The 18162-nt window shown below is 44.1% G+C and overlaps 1 protein-coding gene across 1 annotated transcript in view; it reads left to right on the top strand.

Annotated features, from left to right (window-relative positions):
- The window catches only part of FAM76B (family with sequence similarity 76 member B), a gene marked incomplete in the record, with an annotated part of 994273 nt that overhangs the window by 154270 nt on the left and 821841 nt on the right, over positions 1-18162 (top strand). Inside the window, 1 exon segment of the mRNA XM_044071227.1 lies at positions 11300-11354. Within this exon segment, the coding sequence (XP_043927162.1) occupies positions 11300-11354 (55 nt within the window).

The raw sequence follows: 18162 nt of genomic DNA, 5'->3' as shown, positions 1-18162 counted from the left end.
AATCTAGCCACCTTGGCCTTCCTTGCTGGGTTCAATACTGCAGGTTGTTTGAGAGGTTGAACCTGGGCCTCTTTGTACAGTTTCTGCAAGGGATACAATCCGGAGCTCTCCTTGAGAGCCTAGTTTGAATTTGCTACTGCTGAGGCTTACTGTCCAGATTTTATTTTTCTGCCAGCCACTTTGTTTTTTTTTTTTTTTTTTTTTTTTTTTTTTTCTGCTTTGGAAATCTTCCAAAGAAATAATGAGTTTATCAGTGAACAGTAAGATGAGCACAGCAAAGGTGCAGTGAGCAGTAAGATGAGCACAGCAAAGGGTGCTAGGAACGTGCCATTAATCTTGAATTTCAAATATAATCATTTAGAGTTAAAATTAACTCCCACCTTCCCCCTTTTCCTCTTGCTTCACCTGGTACCCTGCGCTCAGGTGGCTTCCCATCTTATCCAAGTTCACCTTCCCTCTCCTCTCCCTACAAGCCCCCTTGTTTTCTACATTGCCATGCTTTCAAGAGGGTCTGTATTACTAGAATGAACGCTTAAATGTTCGATCTGTAAAGGTAGACCTTAGATATTGTAACACTTAAACATTCGAAATAGTAAAAATGTATATAAAAAAAACGTGTAGAAAGGGTTTAGGCAGGGGGCAAGTGCCCCCGCACCCCTACCCCCCGCTACTTACATATACCAACTCAGAGATCGCACTTCAGTGCGGAAATGGGAAATTTCCCATTCCCTACACTGTAGCGCGATCTTGGAGTTGGTGTATTAAAGTAGGGGGAATGCCCCCCTGCTTAAACCCTTTAGTCTTTTTTTTTTTTTTTTTGTGTAAAATTTCGATCGCTTAACTGTTCGATCTCTAAAGGTCGACCTTTAGAGATTTGAACATTTAAGTGGTTGAGCATCTAAAATAGACCCTTTCAAGAAATTGAGATGGAGGGCCCTGTCTTCTGTTGGTTCTGTAGAGCTTTGCCAGCAAGATCATCTCGCCTGTCTTTTTTTTAAGCAAAAAGGAATTTAAGGTAGTATCTGCCAGTACCTCTCTCTTTACCAGTGAGGTCCTTGCGTAGCAGTAGGAGGGATTGGCCAAAGCAGTGGCTGGAAGGTAGACCTCTTAAGTAGGTCCATCAAGCTGCAGACAGAATATCCCCAAAAAGTAAGGACTGCAGCAGTGAATTTACTCCAACATTTACATTTGTGGATGTTCCAATGTGACTGTTCTCTGTGAACTTAAGTAATTGGAAGTTGTGGCTTGAGGATTTGGAAGGGGTTTATTTTGCTCTTCCCTGTCTGTCCATATTCTTACAGTGGACACTTCAGACATTAGATTGAGTAGCACGACTCCAGAAAAGTTCATAAATTATTCTTTTCAAGACAAACTTCTAAATTTGAAGGCATTGGTATCAGTGGAAAAGGCTTTAAAAGCATTGAAAATTTGCCTGTATTAGACTGCCCTTTAGGTTGTTTTAGGCAATATCACATTAGAGTGGTAAATAAACAAATGGAAGAAACTTATTCTTGACAATTTTACTTAATGGTGGAACTCATTTAATGCCATTCCACAGTTTAGTAGGAATATCTGTGACCTTGTGCATTTGGTGAGTAACTACCTTATGTTATAAAATCTCTCTGGGGATTGCAGTATTTTGACAGTTTGTGGCAGGGACATTTTTGATCTTTAGTGGCATTTAACCCCCCACCCCTGTGATTTCAAATTAGTTGTCTCATTCTCCACAGGCTTGCTTTCTTTGTTAGTGGATGCCCACTTTTACTATTTCTTTGTTTTTGGAAATTATTCCTCGTCTTTCACTGGGGTAAAACTGTTATTGAAGGGTCTTATTTTTTAGTTTGTGTAACATCACACATTGCATAGTGACAACAGTACATATTCCATTTTAAAAGAGAACAAGCCGTTATATTTTTTTTTCCATTGGAGGCATTATACAAATATTGTTTGTCTTAATTCAGTTTATAGATTCATAGGTAGATACTACACTACCTTCCTCTGAGGGCCATTTCCCTTTTTGTGCTCAAAATAACCTATCCAGTTTAGTTTTATAAATTGGCCATACCCATCCTGTGAGTGATTAATTATGTATTACCCTTAATGAGAATAACTGGGAACATATCGTGGATAATTTGAGGGGACCCATGCCTGGGATAAATCATTTATGAGCTGCCTCTGACCAGTACAGGGTGCAGTCTTGGGGTAAATTTTCCGTTTCCCATCCATAGATGTATGTTCCAGTTGAAAATGGACAGGGATTGGTTAGACATGGTTTTGTAAGTCAAGCAGAGATTGCCTCTAGTTAGGCGAATAGTTGGAGATGTCCTTCAAGGATGCATCTGCAGTCATCACATATGGGTTGTCCTGCCTCAGGCAGCCCTTCGGTCGGCCGGATTCCAAAGTCTGGGTCTGTCGTCGGTTGATGTCGCACTTTCCCCGACGTCAGAGCGCCTGGGGTATAAAAGCATCAGACAACGCCATCTTCCTCAGTCTTTCTTGCCGCGTGGTGCCCGAAGCAGAAGCAGTTCACAAGTGCCGGTCGGCCAGCTCCTGTAATTCAGCTACCGAAGACTTCAAAAAGCTAAGTACCCCGTTGGGGACTCTTTCTTGCCTCAGCCGATGTCAGATAAAGTTAATAATTGTTTAACTTGTGGGAAACAAATACCTCATAAGGATTTATACTCTTACTGCCTACCCTGTCTAGGCCCAAACCACGACGTCTCGGCCTGTTCAGCCTGTGCTTTCTTCAACCGACACACTCTTAGACGTCGGGCGGAGTTTGCAGAGGAATTTTTTGGGGCTAGTTTTTCATATAAGATGCCGTCGGAGACTCTGACTTCTCATTTAGTTAAGAAACGGAAGGACAAGGACCGACGCACGCGGGCCGTGGTTTCGGCTGAAACCACGGCCAGGCCTACTGCGAGTGTCTCTGTCTCTGCTGAAACAGAGTCCTTGGTACTTCCAATTACCGTAACCGCTCAACCGACTACCTCAGTCCCAGAGGCCCCGGCTGAGTCTGTTATTGAATTTCCAACAGAAACTGGTGTCCTGGAACCTTCCGACACCATTCCTTTAGACAAATCTACACCAGCACGTGGTGCAGCCAGGCTTCCTGCATCCATGCCCATTAAGGCATTCTCCAGGGCTAAAGCTGCTAAACTCTCAAAAGCTTTGCCTCCCAAGGTTATCCCTCAGGGACCCTCTACTGGTTCACAGATTCTAAGCTTAGCAGAGGATCTTATCTCCTTAATTAGGGGCTCTCAACCTCATCCGGACAGGGGCTCTCAACCTCCTCCAGACAAAAGGCCCAGGGTTGAGCCCTCTGATCCCCACTCCTCAGATGAGGCCTCTGATGGCTCTACTCTCTCGGACCACCAGGAGGAGGCTTTTTCGGCCTACGAGGATTCTGATGCAGAGGAATCTATTCCCTCGGCCTCCCCTCCTGAAGAGTTTTCCTTTGGGGAGACTCTACACACCATGAGAGAGCATTTCCAATGGCAGGGCCAGGAATTCTCTGATTCCAGGAAAAGATTAAGGACCTTTTTACATTTGCCTCAGCATAGGCCTTTAGCTATTCCTCCTGTTTTGAATGTCATTGATGATGTGTACTCTGACTCTAGCATAACCCCTGATTCTCTCCCTCCGGCTCCTGCCAAACCCGATGGGTACTACAGGGTCCCGGACACACATCTTTACCTTTACAAGGCCCACTCTGCTGATCCAGAAACTATTTCCCAGGGCCCTAAAGGGGTTGCAGCTGCCACTGCTAAAAAATCCTCTCCTCTGAAAGGGAGTCCAGAGCTTTAGAGAGATGGGGTAAAAACGTGTATACTTCTGCTACTCTTTCGATGAGGGCATTAAATTGTCAATTTCATATGATACAATACCAAGAGTATTTGTTAGATGAATTGCATAAAAAACTGTCTTCACCTGACCCCCTAGACCGCAAGTCACTTCAGGATCTGGTACATAACTCACAACAGGTTAGCAACCATTTCTTGCAATGTGGTTATGATGCATTGGAAGCTTCATGTAGGTCAGCTATGACTGGCGCAGTCATACGTAGGCATGCTTGGCTGAAGGAACAATCTCTGCCAGACCATGTTAAAGCAAAGCTGCTGGATGCTCCTCTGGAAAAGCAAAAGTTATTTGGCTCCACGGCTCAGGCGGTCCTAAAGAAATTTGAAGAAAAGGCAAAATCCGTACAAACAGTCAAGGATTTTCTCCAAGTACAACCACCAAGATACAGCAGGATTTGGCCTTTCAAGAATTGGTCCTTTCCAGACACAGAGAGGTTTCAGAGAGGCAAGAACAGGCGTGCCAAAGGTAGAGGGCAAGCTAGAGGCTCCTACAGAGGAAGTCAATGGCAGCCTCCCAACCAGAGAGGTAATGCAGGACTTTCAACTGCTGCACAAGGACAGGCTCAATGACTTTACTTTGACACCGCCAACCAGGGCTCAATTGGAAGCACCTTTGGGCGGAAAGCTTTCTTTATTCTCAGAAAATTGGCACAGTATTACAAGGGACAAATGGACACTACAAATAATAGACAAAGGATACAGGTTTCATTTCCACACATTACCAAAAAGAAAGGGCATGCCAGACCTGCCACCGAATCAAAGGGCAGAGGCTTTGAAACAAATTTCCAGCTTAATGCAAATGAAAGCTATAGAAAAGGTTCCTCTCTCAGAACAAGGCCAAGGATTTTATTCCAGACTATTCCTTGTTCCAAGAAAAGAAAAACAATGGAGGCCTATTCTCAACTTGTCCGCACTGAATACTTATCTCATTGTGCCAAAGTTCAAAATGCTGACTCTACAGCAGCTCCTTCCCATGCTGGGCAAGGGGTCTTGGCTGGTAACTCTAGACCTCAAGGAGGCATACCTGCATGTCCCTATCAGACAAAGTTGCAGAAGACACCTCAGATTTCTTGCAGGGTTAGAGCATTATCAATTCTCAGCATTGCCCTTTGGCTTATCTACTGCACCCAGAGTATTCACGAAATGCTTGGCATCAGTAATTGCACACTGCAGACTTCAGGGGATTCAAATATACCCATATCTGGACGACTGCCTTATACAAGCGGACAGCCAACAAACTTTGGCAAAACACTTGAATTATGCCATCCGCCTACTTCAGGCCTTGGGATATACAGTCAACTTTCACAAATCAAGAATTGTTCCATCCCAAAGAATAACCTTTCTGGGTGCAGATGTAGATACAACCACCCAAATGGCCTTCCTCACAGAAGAAAAACAAAATCAACTACCAGATTACTTCAAGAATCTGACAAGACAAACCCAGCTGACTGCAAGGAAAATCCTGCAAGCCCTGGTTTACATGGCTTCTTGCATACTTCTGATTCCGCAAGCAAGACTACATATGAGGAAACTACAATGGTACCTAAGGAGTTTATGGACTCAACACAGTCACAGCCTGGAAACTTTGATGCCACTCATTCCATGCCTTCAAAAGGAATTTCTGTGGTGGGCTCAAGCAAGCCAGTCAAACAGGGGTCTGCCTTTCAGCAAACCAATAGCCAGCCAAACCATTATAACAGACTCTTCAGACCACGGATGGGGAGCGCACATGGAGGGCAGATGCATTCAAGGTCTATGGTCACAAAAAGAGCTACACATGCACATAAACCAAAAGGAAATGCTGGCAGTGATACATGCAGTCGAAGCCTTCAAACCCTTTCTGCATCATGGCCATCTGCTAATAAGGACAGACAACACCACGGTTATGTGGTACATAAACAAGCAAGGAGGCACCCATTCCTATCCTCTTTGCAGGCTGGCAATGAATCTATGGGAACTTTCCTTGAAACTCAATATACAGCTACAATCCCAGTTTGTGCCAGGGAAAGACAATATACTGGCGGACAGCTTAAGCAGAAATATCATGGATGCACACGAATGGATGCTGCACCCAGACATCTTTCTACAGATAACACAATCATGGGGGAGGCCGGACTTAGATCTTTTTGCCTCCCCTCACAATCAACTGAAGAAATTCTGCTCAAGAACATACCACCCACAAGCATGGAAAGTGGACGCCCTCTCTTTCAGCTGGAGAACTCTAACAGTGTATGCATTTCCACCTCTCCCATTAATGACCAAGGTTTTACTGAAGATCAGGACAGAGCAGCCAAAAGTGATTCTGATAGCTCCGGACTGGCCAAGACAGCACTGGTACCCACTGTTAAAGAGCCTGTCACGCACGAAACCATGGCCTCTTCCTCTATGGCCACTTCTACTGACACAGCACAATTACAAAACTCTGCATTCCAACCTGAAAACCTTGCAACTAACAGCCTGGAAAATACCTTGACTCCTCCTCAGGACAAGCTATCCCAGAGAGTGAAAGATATTATTATGGAAGCTCTTGCCTTCCACAAGAAAGGCATATTCAGCAAAATGGAAAAGATTTCACATTTGGAACACCACAAAGGGCCTAGATGCGACCGTGATGAGCACGGCACATATCCTGGAATACTTGGCAGAAATGTTCCACAATGGTCTATCTTACTCTTCCATTAAAATTCATGCTTCAGCAATTTCAGCAGAGTACAATACTGATCCACCTGTCTTCTCTCATCCTCTCCTAAGACAGTTTCTAAGAGGAATCAAAAACATCAATCCTCCAAGGAAACCACCTCTACCTACTTGGGACCTTAACTTCGTGTTGGAAAAACTAACACTGCCTCCCTTTGAACCAGCAGCATCTGCAGAACTACAGTTCCTGTCTTGGAAGACTGCTTTCCTTCTGGCCATAACCTCAGCAAGAAGAGTATCTGAGTTACAGGCCCTTATGGCAGTACAGCCATTCCTTATTTTTCATCAGGACAGAGTTTCATTGAGAACCAATCCTACATTTATGCCAAAGGTAGTATCCAGGGTTTCATTAAATCAAGCTATTCACTTGCCTACCTTCTTTCCAAATCCACAAAACAAAGGGGAGAAACTTCTGCACACCCTGGACATACACAGACAGTAGCGCTACTACTTGGACAGAACTAAAGGTTACAGAAAAACTGACCAGCTGTTGGTAGCATATGCTGCTGGTACACAAGGAAAAGCAATTTCCAAACAGACAATTTCAAAATGGATAGGGAATTGCATTAGTTTTTGTTACTCGTTTCATGGAAAAACTGTGCCAGCTAACATTAGACCTCATTCCACGAGAGCCACAGCCACCTCCACAGCCTTCTTAAGAGGGGTGGCTACCAAGGACATTTTAGAAGCTGCTACATGGAGCTCCGTGCATACATTTGCCAAGCATTACAATTTACCTTTATATTCCAGATCCAGAGCAGGCTTTGCTGCGGCAGTCCTGCAGGGCATTTTAGCTACACCATCCTTTACATAGTTCCTCCACCCCCAGATTGGCTATGGTATTCTACCCATATGTGATGACTGCAGATGCATCCTTGAAGGACATAGTACGGTTTTGTACCTACCATAAATGTAGATGTCCGATAGGTATGCATCTGCAGTCAGGTTTACCCTCCCTCCTTCCCCTCTGTGGTATTTCTTGGGTACTTACCCCTCTTATAGCTAGCTGGGGGGATCTATTATGGTGTATTTGTTTTTATATTATTGTGCATGTTTGGTTTTTTAAATGCATCTCTCCAAATTTAGCCTTCCTTAGAGGGCACCTGGCATCTGGGGCAAGAAAAACTGAGGAAGATGGCGTCGGCTGATGCTTTTATACCCCAGGCGCTCTGACGTCGGGGAAAGTGCGACATCAGCCGACGCCGGACCCAGACTTTGGAATCCGGCCAGCCGAAGGGCTGCCTGAGGCAGGACAAACCCATATGTGATGACTGCAGATACATACGTATCGGACATCTACATTTATGGTAGGTACAAAACTGTACTTTTTTGAGTCTGTTTATATAGGACAACTGTTCCTCTGTGTGAGGTACTTTTCCGGCCTCTCCAATTGTTGCAGGTGTCTATTGAGGTACATGCCAAATTGGGCATTGTACTCAATGATTGGCCTAATGAGGGAAGAGTAGAGGGAGACAATGACCTCTTTCTTCCTGGATGCAAAACCCTTAGTAATGAGATATGCCACATAGAAGGACTTTCTGACCACAGTAGCAACGTGGTAGTCAAAAGAGTTTGTTGTCAACCTGTGTTCCCAGATCTTGTTCAGTGGACTACCGTTGATGTGGTAATTCAAGGGAACCGGGTTTTTCCCAAGGGGGGGGTGACAACACATTTTTTGGTATTGAGCTTAAGGCCATGGTTCTGACACCAGTCGTTGGTGTCATTGATGCCTTTCTGTAGGTTGTCAACATCCCTTGGAGAGTTAATAATAGCTCCCAACTTGCAATCGACTGTGAACTTTGTCAGCCAGAGTCCCTTCGTGTTGGCCTGGACTTCAGAGAAGTAGATACCAAACAGGAGAGGACCCAGGACTGAACCCTGTGGGACTCCACTCGTGACTGGTCCGCAGTCTGACTTGGAGTCAGCTACTTTCACACTGTGGGTTCTATCTGTGAGACAATTTGCAACCCATCTAGTCATATAGGGGTTGATGCCTAGCTTAGTGAGTTTTTCTGTGATTCCTGAGTAGGGAATGGTATCAAAGTAGGCTGTATGAACCACATTGCCTTAATCCACCACAGCTCTGGTGACTGACTCAGGGAAGTCGACCAAGTTGAGCAGGCATGATCTACCCTTCACAAAACCAAACTGTGTAGGATCCAGAGTTTGGAGATTGCCTATATCCTTATTTTAGGTCCATGCTGATGCATTCCATAGCTTTGCATATCAGACTCGTCAGGCTAATTGGGTGACAATTCCCAGGGTCTGTAGTTGCTCCTCCTTTGTGGAGAGGAATGACTGTAGCAGTGCGCCTTTCAGTAGGGACAAAGCCTGTGGTGAGGCTGTGATTGAATAGGGCACACAGGTGAGGTGGCAGTTCACTTTGTAGTTCATGTAGAACACAGACCGGGATATTGTTAGGTCCCATAAAAGCTGTATGCAGGGCCTTGGAGAGTGCAGTTTTAACTTGTGCAGCAGTAATACTGGGTGCCTGGTAATCTGCTGGTATTGTGCTTGGTCGTTGGGGGGGGGGGGGGGGATAAAGTTGGCACAGAATCTGTCGGCCACATCTGTTGGCTCAGTATAGGAGTTACCATTGTGGAGTAGCTCAGAGCAAGTCTGGGTATTACAGTGAAGATTCTTTACATAACTGTAGGAGGCCTTGTGGTTGTCTTTACTATCTTGTGCAATTCTGTTTTCATAGTCGGCTTTAGAGGATTGGATTTGATGAGGGATCTCAACCTTTTGTTGTGGCTGATAAGGGAGTTTTTCCAGTCTTGGGACTTTGCCTTATTCTGCATCTGTTTCCTCCTTCTGTTGTAGTTTGTTTATGGCGGGGACCACCAGATTGGCTTCCCTTTTTATTTATTTATTTTTTTTTTTTAAGGAGAGCGTCTTGGTCCTATTGGGTATGGCGAGATCCATACGTTTGTGTATGTGTTCGTACAGTGCATTGGTGTATCATTCGGCGGTCATGTAACTATTCTCCATTTGCATGGCTGCGGTGAAGTTTGCTACCTCTGGCTTGCTATTGCATTTTCAAAAAGGACATAACAGGTTTTCAGGTTATATTCTTTGTTACAACTCCTCAAACAATCTTATTTCTGAACATGTTAAGAGCTCAGCCTCTTAATTTTGGCTTTAGTTGCTTTTTTAGCCATCAGTTGAGTTTGCCTCTGTCATTAGCGAGGTTGCATCTAGGGCTTCTTATTGTGCGTACACAGATGTAATTTGGATATCTATTCTGGCATTAGTTTAGTGCACTGACAAGTGCATCCCCCTGTTTTGGATTTGTTTCGGATTCTTTGTAGTTTCTCCCACACAGCTGAGCATCCGGATGCTTCTGTTCATTGGCATGGCTTTCTAAATCATAATTTGATTAGGGTAGGGATCGACAAAGAACTTAAAGGTATTTGTGGACTGTCATAGTTCTGTAATGGTAGGTTTCATTTTCTAACCTATTGGTTGCAATACTTTAAGGGAGATGTGCACATGCATACAGCATTGCTCCTTTCCTGGCTTCTGTAAAGAGCTAATGTGAGCATGTCACCTTGTCCCACCGTTCACAGAGTACTTTTCCTGTGCACACCTCACCCCCCTGGATGGGGGTGCCTGCCCTTCCTTGCCAGAGCTGCTAATTAAACCTCAGTTGTCTGGGCTGTTCTAGGGATTTACATCTACGCCACATCGCTGTACGGGTTCAATGTAAAAGGTATGTATGCTGTACGGGTTCAATGTAAAAGGTAATGTATTATGCGAAAGACGAAAGAAATACTGTAGTAGAGTTAAGTCATGTAGTTACAGAAACAGTAGTTGGCTGAAATCCTTTCTGAACTCCCCCTTCTCATTTATTTACTTGGTTATTTTTAGTTTTGTATGGAAGTGTTTTAATGTGCTGTAATGTAGTACATGTCTTTGAATGTGCTGAACAACAAGTGCTGAAGTAAAAAATAAATAAATCATCTTAGGCCAGACTGTCGCCTAGGAGGAAGGCAAGTAGTGGGAGACAGTTGAATTGCAGTTTAAGCTACTTCACTGTTTTAAGTTGCATGGTAATTAAGTCACCTGCTTGCAAGAATCTGCTGGGGCATCTTCTCATCTTCAGAGTTATTAGGTTGCTGAGAAGTTTCTTTGATCAGTTCTACTGAACTGGTATCGGCATACTGGTCTGTTGTGTGTTTTCTGTTTAAAAACTTCAGTAGACTTTTAAAAATGGTCCTGTTCCTTTGCATTTATTCTAGGTTTAAAAAATGGTCTAGTTTTCTTTCTTTAGTTTTGCTGCCACCTGCAGGCAGCAAAGAAATGCTGTTAGAATAAAGCAATAATCCTAAAAATAAGTATCTATCCATCCACAACCCCTTTTTTCCCATTTTTGCACATGAGGTTGGGGTGTCACTTCAACAGTGACAATATACCACTGGGTGGCTAGCCCTGTTGTGGTAATTCATCCACTCACACCACACTACTCACACCCATGATCAATTTAGTGTCCAGTCCGCATGCTTTGGAATGTGGGAGGAAACCCACACGAACACAGGGAGGACTTGCAGACTCTGGACAGAAGAAACCCCAGCTGAGAATCGAACTGGGAAACCTCATGCTGTGAAGTGACAGTGCTAGCCCCTGCGCCACTGTTAAGTCCATGGAAGATGTTCGTCTTTTGGTAGCCCCCTCTCCCCCATGGGGGGGTCAGTTTTGTGTGTGGATGTGTTAATTGATCTTGTCTCTCTCTTTCTCCATAGCAAAACAAATACAATTTGCAAGAAGTGTGCCCAGAATGTGAAGCAGTATGGAACAGTAAGTTGACAATCTTTTCACTTCATTCTGCCTTTGCCACTTTTTTGCATAGCACTTGCTTCTTTTGAAGGTTCATTGCTTGTGGTGCTGCTATGTACCCATTTCAGTTAATGTAATAAAAGCGTTGTGTTGTGACTTCATTTTTTAATTACTTCAGTGTTTACGGTTTCTGATACCATGGCAGGAATAGATTCATTCTTAAGTCAGGGTACCGCTAAGGTACTTAAAATTAGCATTGCTTCAGTCTGTCGAGTGCTGTTGTCAATACCTACAGTAAACCCTTAATTGTCTGTAGTTCATTTGGTTGCATGTACTGGTAGCTTATTCAAGTATGTTTGAAAATTATTTTGTTAGCCTTGATGCTCCTACTACTATTGGAACGTCTTTGGTGTCTTTATACATGCTCTACTTTGTTCGCATGTCCTGGTATGTTATTACTTAGTGTTTCAGGTTGCAGAGCACAGATGTCTCTAGGCATCACTATTGTCATAATTCACAGGTTTATTTCTTTACTGTGGGGAAAAAACATTTTGCTGAGGGACATATAGTTTTGTATGTAACAGAGTTGTTTACTTATCAATGTTTATGGGTATTTTTCACTTGAGTTATAAAGAAGTGGGGGTATATTTGTGTAATGTAGCGTACTTCCTCATGCTTAGTGGCTTTGAATCACCAACCCTCTGGCATTGACTTGAAAACATACAGTAATGCATGACATTCATGTCTCATGCAGTAAATTTGAAATATGACTGCCTCTTGTAGTCCCATATTGTCTCTTCACCGGGTCTGTATTACGAAAGCAAAAAAAAAACGCATGAGCGAATACGAAGACCTAGACACGTATTGTGCGAAGTATGGAAATCCCGAACGTACAAAACTGCTAATTCCAAAATGTTTGTTTTGTTTGGCCCATCTGCAGTATAGCTCCGTAAGGTAAGTGTGCGATAGATAGGACTTTAGTGTTAAGATTTGGGTTAAGGTAAGTTTATAGATGGGTAATGTATGTAAAGTTTAGTGTAGTGTTAGAAGTAGGGTTATTTTAAGTGTATGTATGTGTATTGTTAATTTTGTTTGGGTGTATGTGTGTAGGGGAAGTGTGCGGTAGTTACAGACCTTAGGGTTAGGGAGGGGTTAAGGATAGTGCATCGATGTTCATCGTGTTTCACTGTTGCAGTCATTACTCTTGGGTTATCCTACTGGCAGGCTACTTCAGTCGGCCAGAATTCCAAAGTTTAGGTCCGGCGTCGGTTACTGTCGCCTCTTCCCTGATGTCAGTGTGCCAGGGGTATAAAAGATGCAGCCGATGCCATTTTCTTCAGTCTGTCTTGCCGCGCGGTGCCCGAAGCAAAAGCAGTTCGCAAGTGCCGGTTAGCAGACTCCTGAGATTTTCAAATCCGAATTTCAGAACCGAAGTCTTCATTAAAGCGAAGTACCCCCGCTGGGGAAACTTTTTTTTTTCTTGCTCCAGATGGATGTCAGAAAAAGTTAACAATTGTATTTCTTGTCGGAAGCAAATACCTCATAAGGATTTAAACTCTTACTGTATTCCTTGCCTAGGCCCTGATCACAACGTTGCTAGCTGTTGGTTTTGTGCTAGATTTAACCAACACACTATTAACCGTCGGTTCGATTTTGCATTTCATTACTTTGGCCGGAGATATTATATAATGCCGTCGGACCAGCCGACAACCGGAGTTTACAAAAAACTCAAGGATAAGGATAGGCATCCAAGGTCCAGAACAGATGATGAGGCCTCTGCTAGGCCAGTCGCCGGTTCTCAGTGAGGTGCTTTCGCAGCCCCTGGCGCCCGCACCTCAGAGCCACAGGCAGTTTCCGACTCCTCCCACGTGGAGCCGACTGGGCCTCCGGATACTCAAGGTTAAGGTATTGGACACTCTGAAATCATTCCCTCAGATGGATCTGGAGCCTCTGAGCAGGCATCGGCTTCTGAGGGTGTCTTCAGACCTACACAGCTATATATTAAGCCATCTTCAGCTTCAAAGACAAAAACTAAAGCAGCTCTAAAGAGAAACAAGTACAGCATTCTCCATCTCAAGACTCCCATGCCTAAAAAACAGATGCTCAAAATGGCCGAAGACCTAATTACTTTGATCAGGGGCTCCCATCCCCCTCCTGATAAGAGGCCTAGGCAAGAGACATATGATTCTTCTGTTCAGGTTTCTATTTCCTCTGATACCTCTTCTGAACAGGATTACTCCATGCTTCCCTATGAGGATTCTGATGCTGAAGAATCCATTCCTTCAGCCTCTCCTCCTGAGGATTATTCTTTTGGGGAAACCCTGCATACCACGAGGGAGCATTTCCACTGGGAGAGCCAAGATTATTCTGAATCTAAGAAAGGATCAGAGACTTTCTGCTACTTCCTCAGCATAGACCCCTTGCTATTACACCTGTTCTAAACATTGTAGATATATTTTCAGAGTCCGGCCTGTCCCCTGACTCTTTACCCCCTGCACCTGCTAAGCCAGACCGATATTACAGGGTCCCGGATTCTCTCAAATTCCTATATAAAAACCCCGCTGCTAACCCAAAAACTATATCTCTGGGTCCCAAAAGGATTAAAGCTTCCACTGCAAAAAAACCTATCCCCTCTGATAGGGATTCTAGGGCTCAAGACAGATGGGGGAAAAAGTCTACACTTCTGCTACCCTGGCTGTAAAGGCTTTAAATTGTCAGTTTCATATGCTTAAATATCAGCATATTTAATGTCACTGCTTAAACAAAAATTGTTGACAAATACTGAATGTTCAGAGAACAAGGAATTGCAGGATTTATTGCATGCAGCTGAACAAGTGGGAAAGCATAATTTGCAATGTGGTTATGATTCACTGGAGGCCTCTTGCAGGGCAGCTGTTACAGGTTCTGTTATCAGAAGGCTTGCTTGGTTAAAGGAACAGAATCTGCCTGATCATGTTAAAGCAAAATTATTAGATGCACCATTACAGCATGATACTTTGTTTGGTACTAAAGCAGAAGACGTGTTGAAAAAAATGGAGGGTAAAGCCAAATCCATGCAGACAGTCAAGGATTTCTTACAGGTACAGCCACCCAGGTTTAGCAGGAATTGGCCTTCTAAAAATTGGTCCTTTCCAGTGTCAGACAGACCACAGAGGGCAGATACAGGCATCCCAGAGGCAGATCTCCGCCCCAAGGCTCATACAAGCCTATACAATGGGATGCTCCTACCTCCACAAGCGAAGAAGACAAATCACAGCCTTACAGGAAACAGTCCCAATGACTTTCCTCTACCAGAGCCAAGCACTTTTCTTTTGGAAGCCCCCTTATGGGGAAAACTAGCACTTTTTTCATCAAATTGGCAAATGGTTACCCAAGATAAATGGGTCTTGAACATTGTGTCCCAAGGCTACAGGTTCCATTTTCACAGTCTTCCAAGGTCAAAGGGTATGCCAGACCTGCCACACAATCAATGGGCAGAAGCGCAAAAACTAATTACAGCCCTCATGGACATGAGGGCCATTCAGCAAGTACCACAACAAGAGCAGGGGCAAGGATTTTACTCCAGACTTTTCCTAGTACCCAGAAAGGACAAAACCTGGAGACCAATACTGGACCTGTCTATACTAAATACGTTTCTGGAAGTTCCAAAATTCAAGATGTTGACTCTACAGCAGCTACTGCCCATGCTGGGCAAGAAGGCTTGGCTCGTAACTTTGGACCTGAAAGAGGCATACCTGCATGTCCCAATCAGACAATCTTGCAGAAGATACCTCAGATTCATAGCTGGCTCAATGCATTACCAATTCTCTTCACTGCCCTTTGGCTTATCTACTGTGCCCAGGGTCTTCACAAAATGCCTGGCACCAGTAATTGCATTTTACAGACAAAAAGGAATTTAAAATATATCCCTACTTGGACGACTGCCTTATTCAAGCAGAGAGCAAGGACTTTCTACTAAAGCATCTGGCGTTTGTAAAAAGATTGCTAATTTGCCTCGGGTACACAGTAAACGAAAAGAAATCAAAACTAGTGCCCTCTCGAGATAATATTCCTGGGTGCAAGCTTAAATACAACTGTCCAGATGGCTTATCTCATGCCAGACAAGCAAAGGCAACTGACTCATTACTTTCAGATGATGGCAACAATGACCCAGCTGCCTGCAAGAAAAATTCTGCCGGCTTTGGGCTTCATGGCATCCTGCTAATTCCATATGCAAGACTGCATATGAGGAAGCTACAGTGGTATCTAAAGTGTTTGGACTCAACATTGCCACAGCCTGGAAACAATAACGCGTTCTCCCCTGCCTGCAACAGGAATTTCGATGGTGGGCACTGGCCTGTCACCACAGCAAGGGACAGCCTTTCACTTTACCCACAGCCTGGCAGACACTAACAGGTGCATCGGATTATGCCTGGGGGGCACAGATAGCAGGAAAATGACGTGGCCCGCGGACCAAATGCATCTTCACATCAATCAAAAAGAGATGCTAGCTGTACAGAATGCCCCGACAGCCTTCAAGCATCTACTACATCCAGGACAGCTATTACTAAAGACGGACAATACTACAGTTATGTGGTACATAAACAAGCAAGGGGGCACACATTCCTACCCCCTCTGTAGGCAAGCCATGACTTTGTGGAACACAGCACTAACCTATCGGGTACATCTGCAGGCACAGTTCCTGCCAGGAAAGAAAAATACTCTGGCAGGCAAACTAAGCAGAAACCTCATGGATCCTCACGAGTGGAAACTAAATCCACAGGTCTTCAGCATGGTAACAAGGAAATGGGGATGCCCAGACATAGATCGTTTTGCTTCCCCTCACAACTGCCAACTACAGAGATTCTGCACAAGGACTTATCACTCACAAGCATGGAAAGTGGATGCTCTATCATTCAGCTGGAAAACCCTAACAGTTTATGCCTTTCCACCACTGCCTCTCCTTCCCAAGGTGCTCCTAAAAGTCAGACAAGAGAAGCCAAAAATTATTCTGATTGCCCCAGACTGGCCACGCCAGCACTGGTACCCAATCCTAAAGAGCTTTTCTCAAGGCCCAGCCTGGTCTTTACCTCAAATTCCTCATCTGACTCAACAAAACAATCAGATCCTGCACAGCCAACTCAGAACCTTAAATCTGGCTTAATGGCAGATAATATAGCCACCCAGAACACACCTCCCTCTAAAGCTGTTATGGATGTCATTTTGGAAGCCAGGAGGCCCAGCACCAGGAAATCTTACGCAGAAAAATGGAAGACATTCTGTGCTTGGAACCAGGCACAAGGACTTGAACCACTTGTTCCAAATATTCCTTAGATTTTAGAATACCTAACTGAGATGCTGGACAAAGGGCTATCCTCATCAATTAAGATCCATGCCTCTGCCATTTCAGCTCATTACAATACGGAACTTCCTATTTTCTCTCATCCACTGCTAAGACAGTACCTCAGAGTGGCAAAAAACTTAACACCCCCAAGGAGAGCACAGATACCTACATGGGATCTCAACTTTGTTTTAGAAAAGCTCACACTGCCTCCTTTTGAGCCAGCCAATACAGCTGATATAAAATTGTTATGGAAAGCTGCTCTGCTCCTAGCAATAACTTCAGCAAGAAGAGTCTCGGAGTTACAGGCATTAATGGCAGTGGAACCTTTTATCATTTTTCATCCGGACAGGGTTTCTCTAAGGACAAACCCAACATTTATGCCAAAGGTAGTGTCCAGTGTGGCTCTTAACCAGACCATTCATTTGCCAACATTTTATCCAAATCCCCAGAATAAAGGGGAGAGACTTCTGCACTCTTTGGACATGCACAGGCAGCTACACTTCTACTTGGACAAAACAAAAGCTTTCAGAAAAACTGAGCAACCGTTTGTAGCATATGCTGCAGGATCACAAGGAAAGGCTATTTCAAAGCAGACTATTTCAAAATGGATAGGACACTGCATTCGTTTCTGCTATGCACAGCATGGCAAGTCAGTGCCTAAGAATATTAGGCCACATTCTACCAGGGCAGCAGCCACTTCAGCAGCCTTTCTCTTGGAGGCTGCAACTTGGAGTTCAGTGCACACTTTTACCAAGCAGTACCACTTACCTCTTTACTCTACTCTAAATCCAGAGCAGGCTTTGCCACTGCAGTTCTGCAGGGCCTTATAGCCACTCCTAATCCAATTTAGACTCGGCCACCCAACCTCAGCTTTGGGATTCAACCCAAATGTAATGACTGCAACAGTGAAACACAATGAACATAGTACAGTTGTGTACCTACCATAAATGTAGATGTTAAGAGTGTATTCACTGTTGCATTCCAGGTTACCCACCCACCATCCCCCTTTCTTGGCTGGGACTTATCTATGCTTCTCTATCCTGTACAGCCTATGCGGTGTATTTGCTTGTAGATGAAGGTATTTATTTTAGTGTGTGTTTTTTATAAGCAATGTGTATTGCCTACCTTCTTGGGGGCACCTGACATCTGGGGCAAGAAAACCTGAAGAAAATGGTGTCTGCTGCATCTTGTATACCCCTGGCGTACTGACGTCAAGGAAGAGAACAGCAACCGACTCCAGACCAGGACTTTGGAATTCAGGCCGACTGCGGGTAGTCTGCCAGCAGGATAACCCAAATGTAATGACTGCAACAGTGAATACACTCATCTACATTTATGGTAGGTACACAACTGTACTTTTTCTTTCCCAACTTCCAACATAAAGGTGAATACAACATCCATTTGTTAGGTGTTCATAAACAACTTTTGTTTTTATCTTCATAGAACGAAGTCTTTCCACAAGACTGACAAATTGTTTTTCCTTTTCCAAAGCTTTTATGGGAAAAG

The sequence above is a fragment of the Protopterus annectens genome, chromosome 5.part0, assembly GCF_019279795.1.
Source record: "Protopterus annectens isolate FY-2018-M chromosome 5.part0, PAN1.0, whole genome shotgun sequence".
NCBI classification, from domain to species: domain Eukaryota; kingdom Metazoa; phylum Chordata; order Ceratodontiformes; family Protopteridae; genus Protopterus; species Protopterus annectens.
The sequence above is the reverse complement of the archived record's forward strand: the minus strand, read 5'-3'. Positions and strand labels throughout refer to the sequence as shown.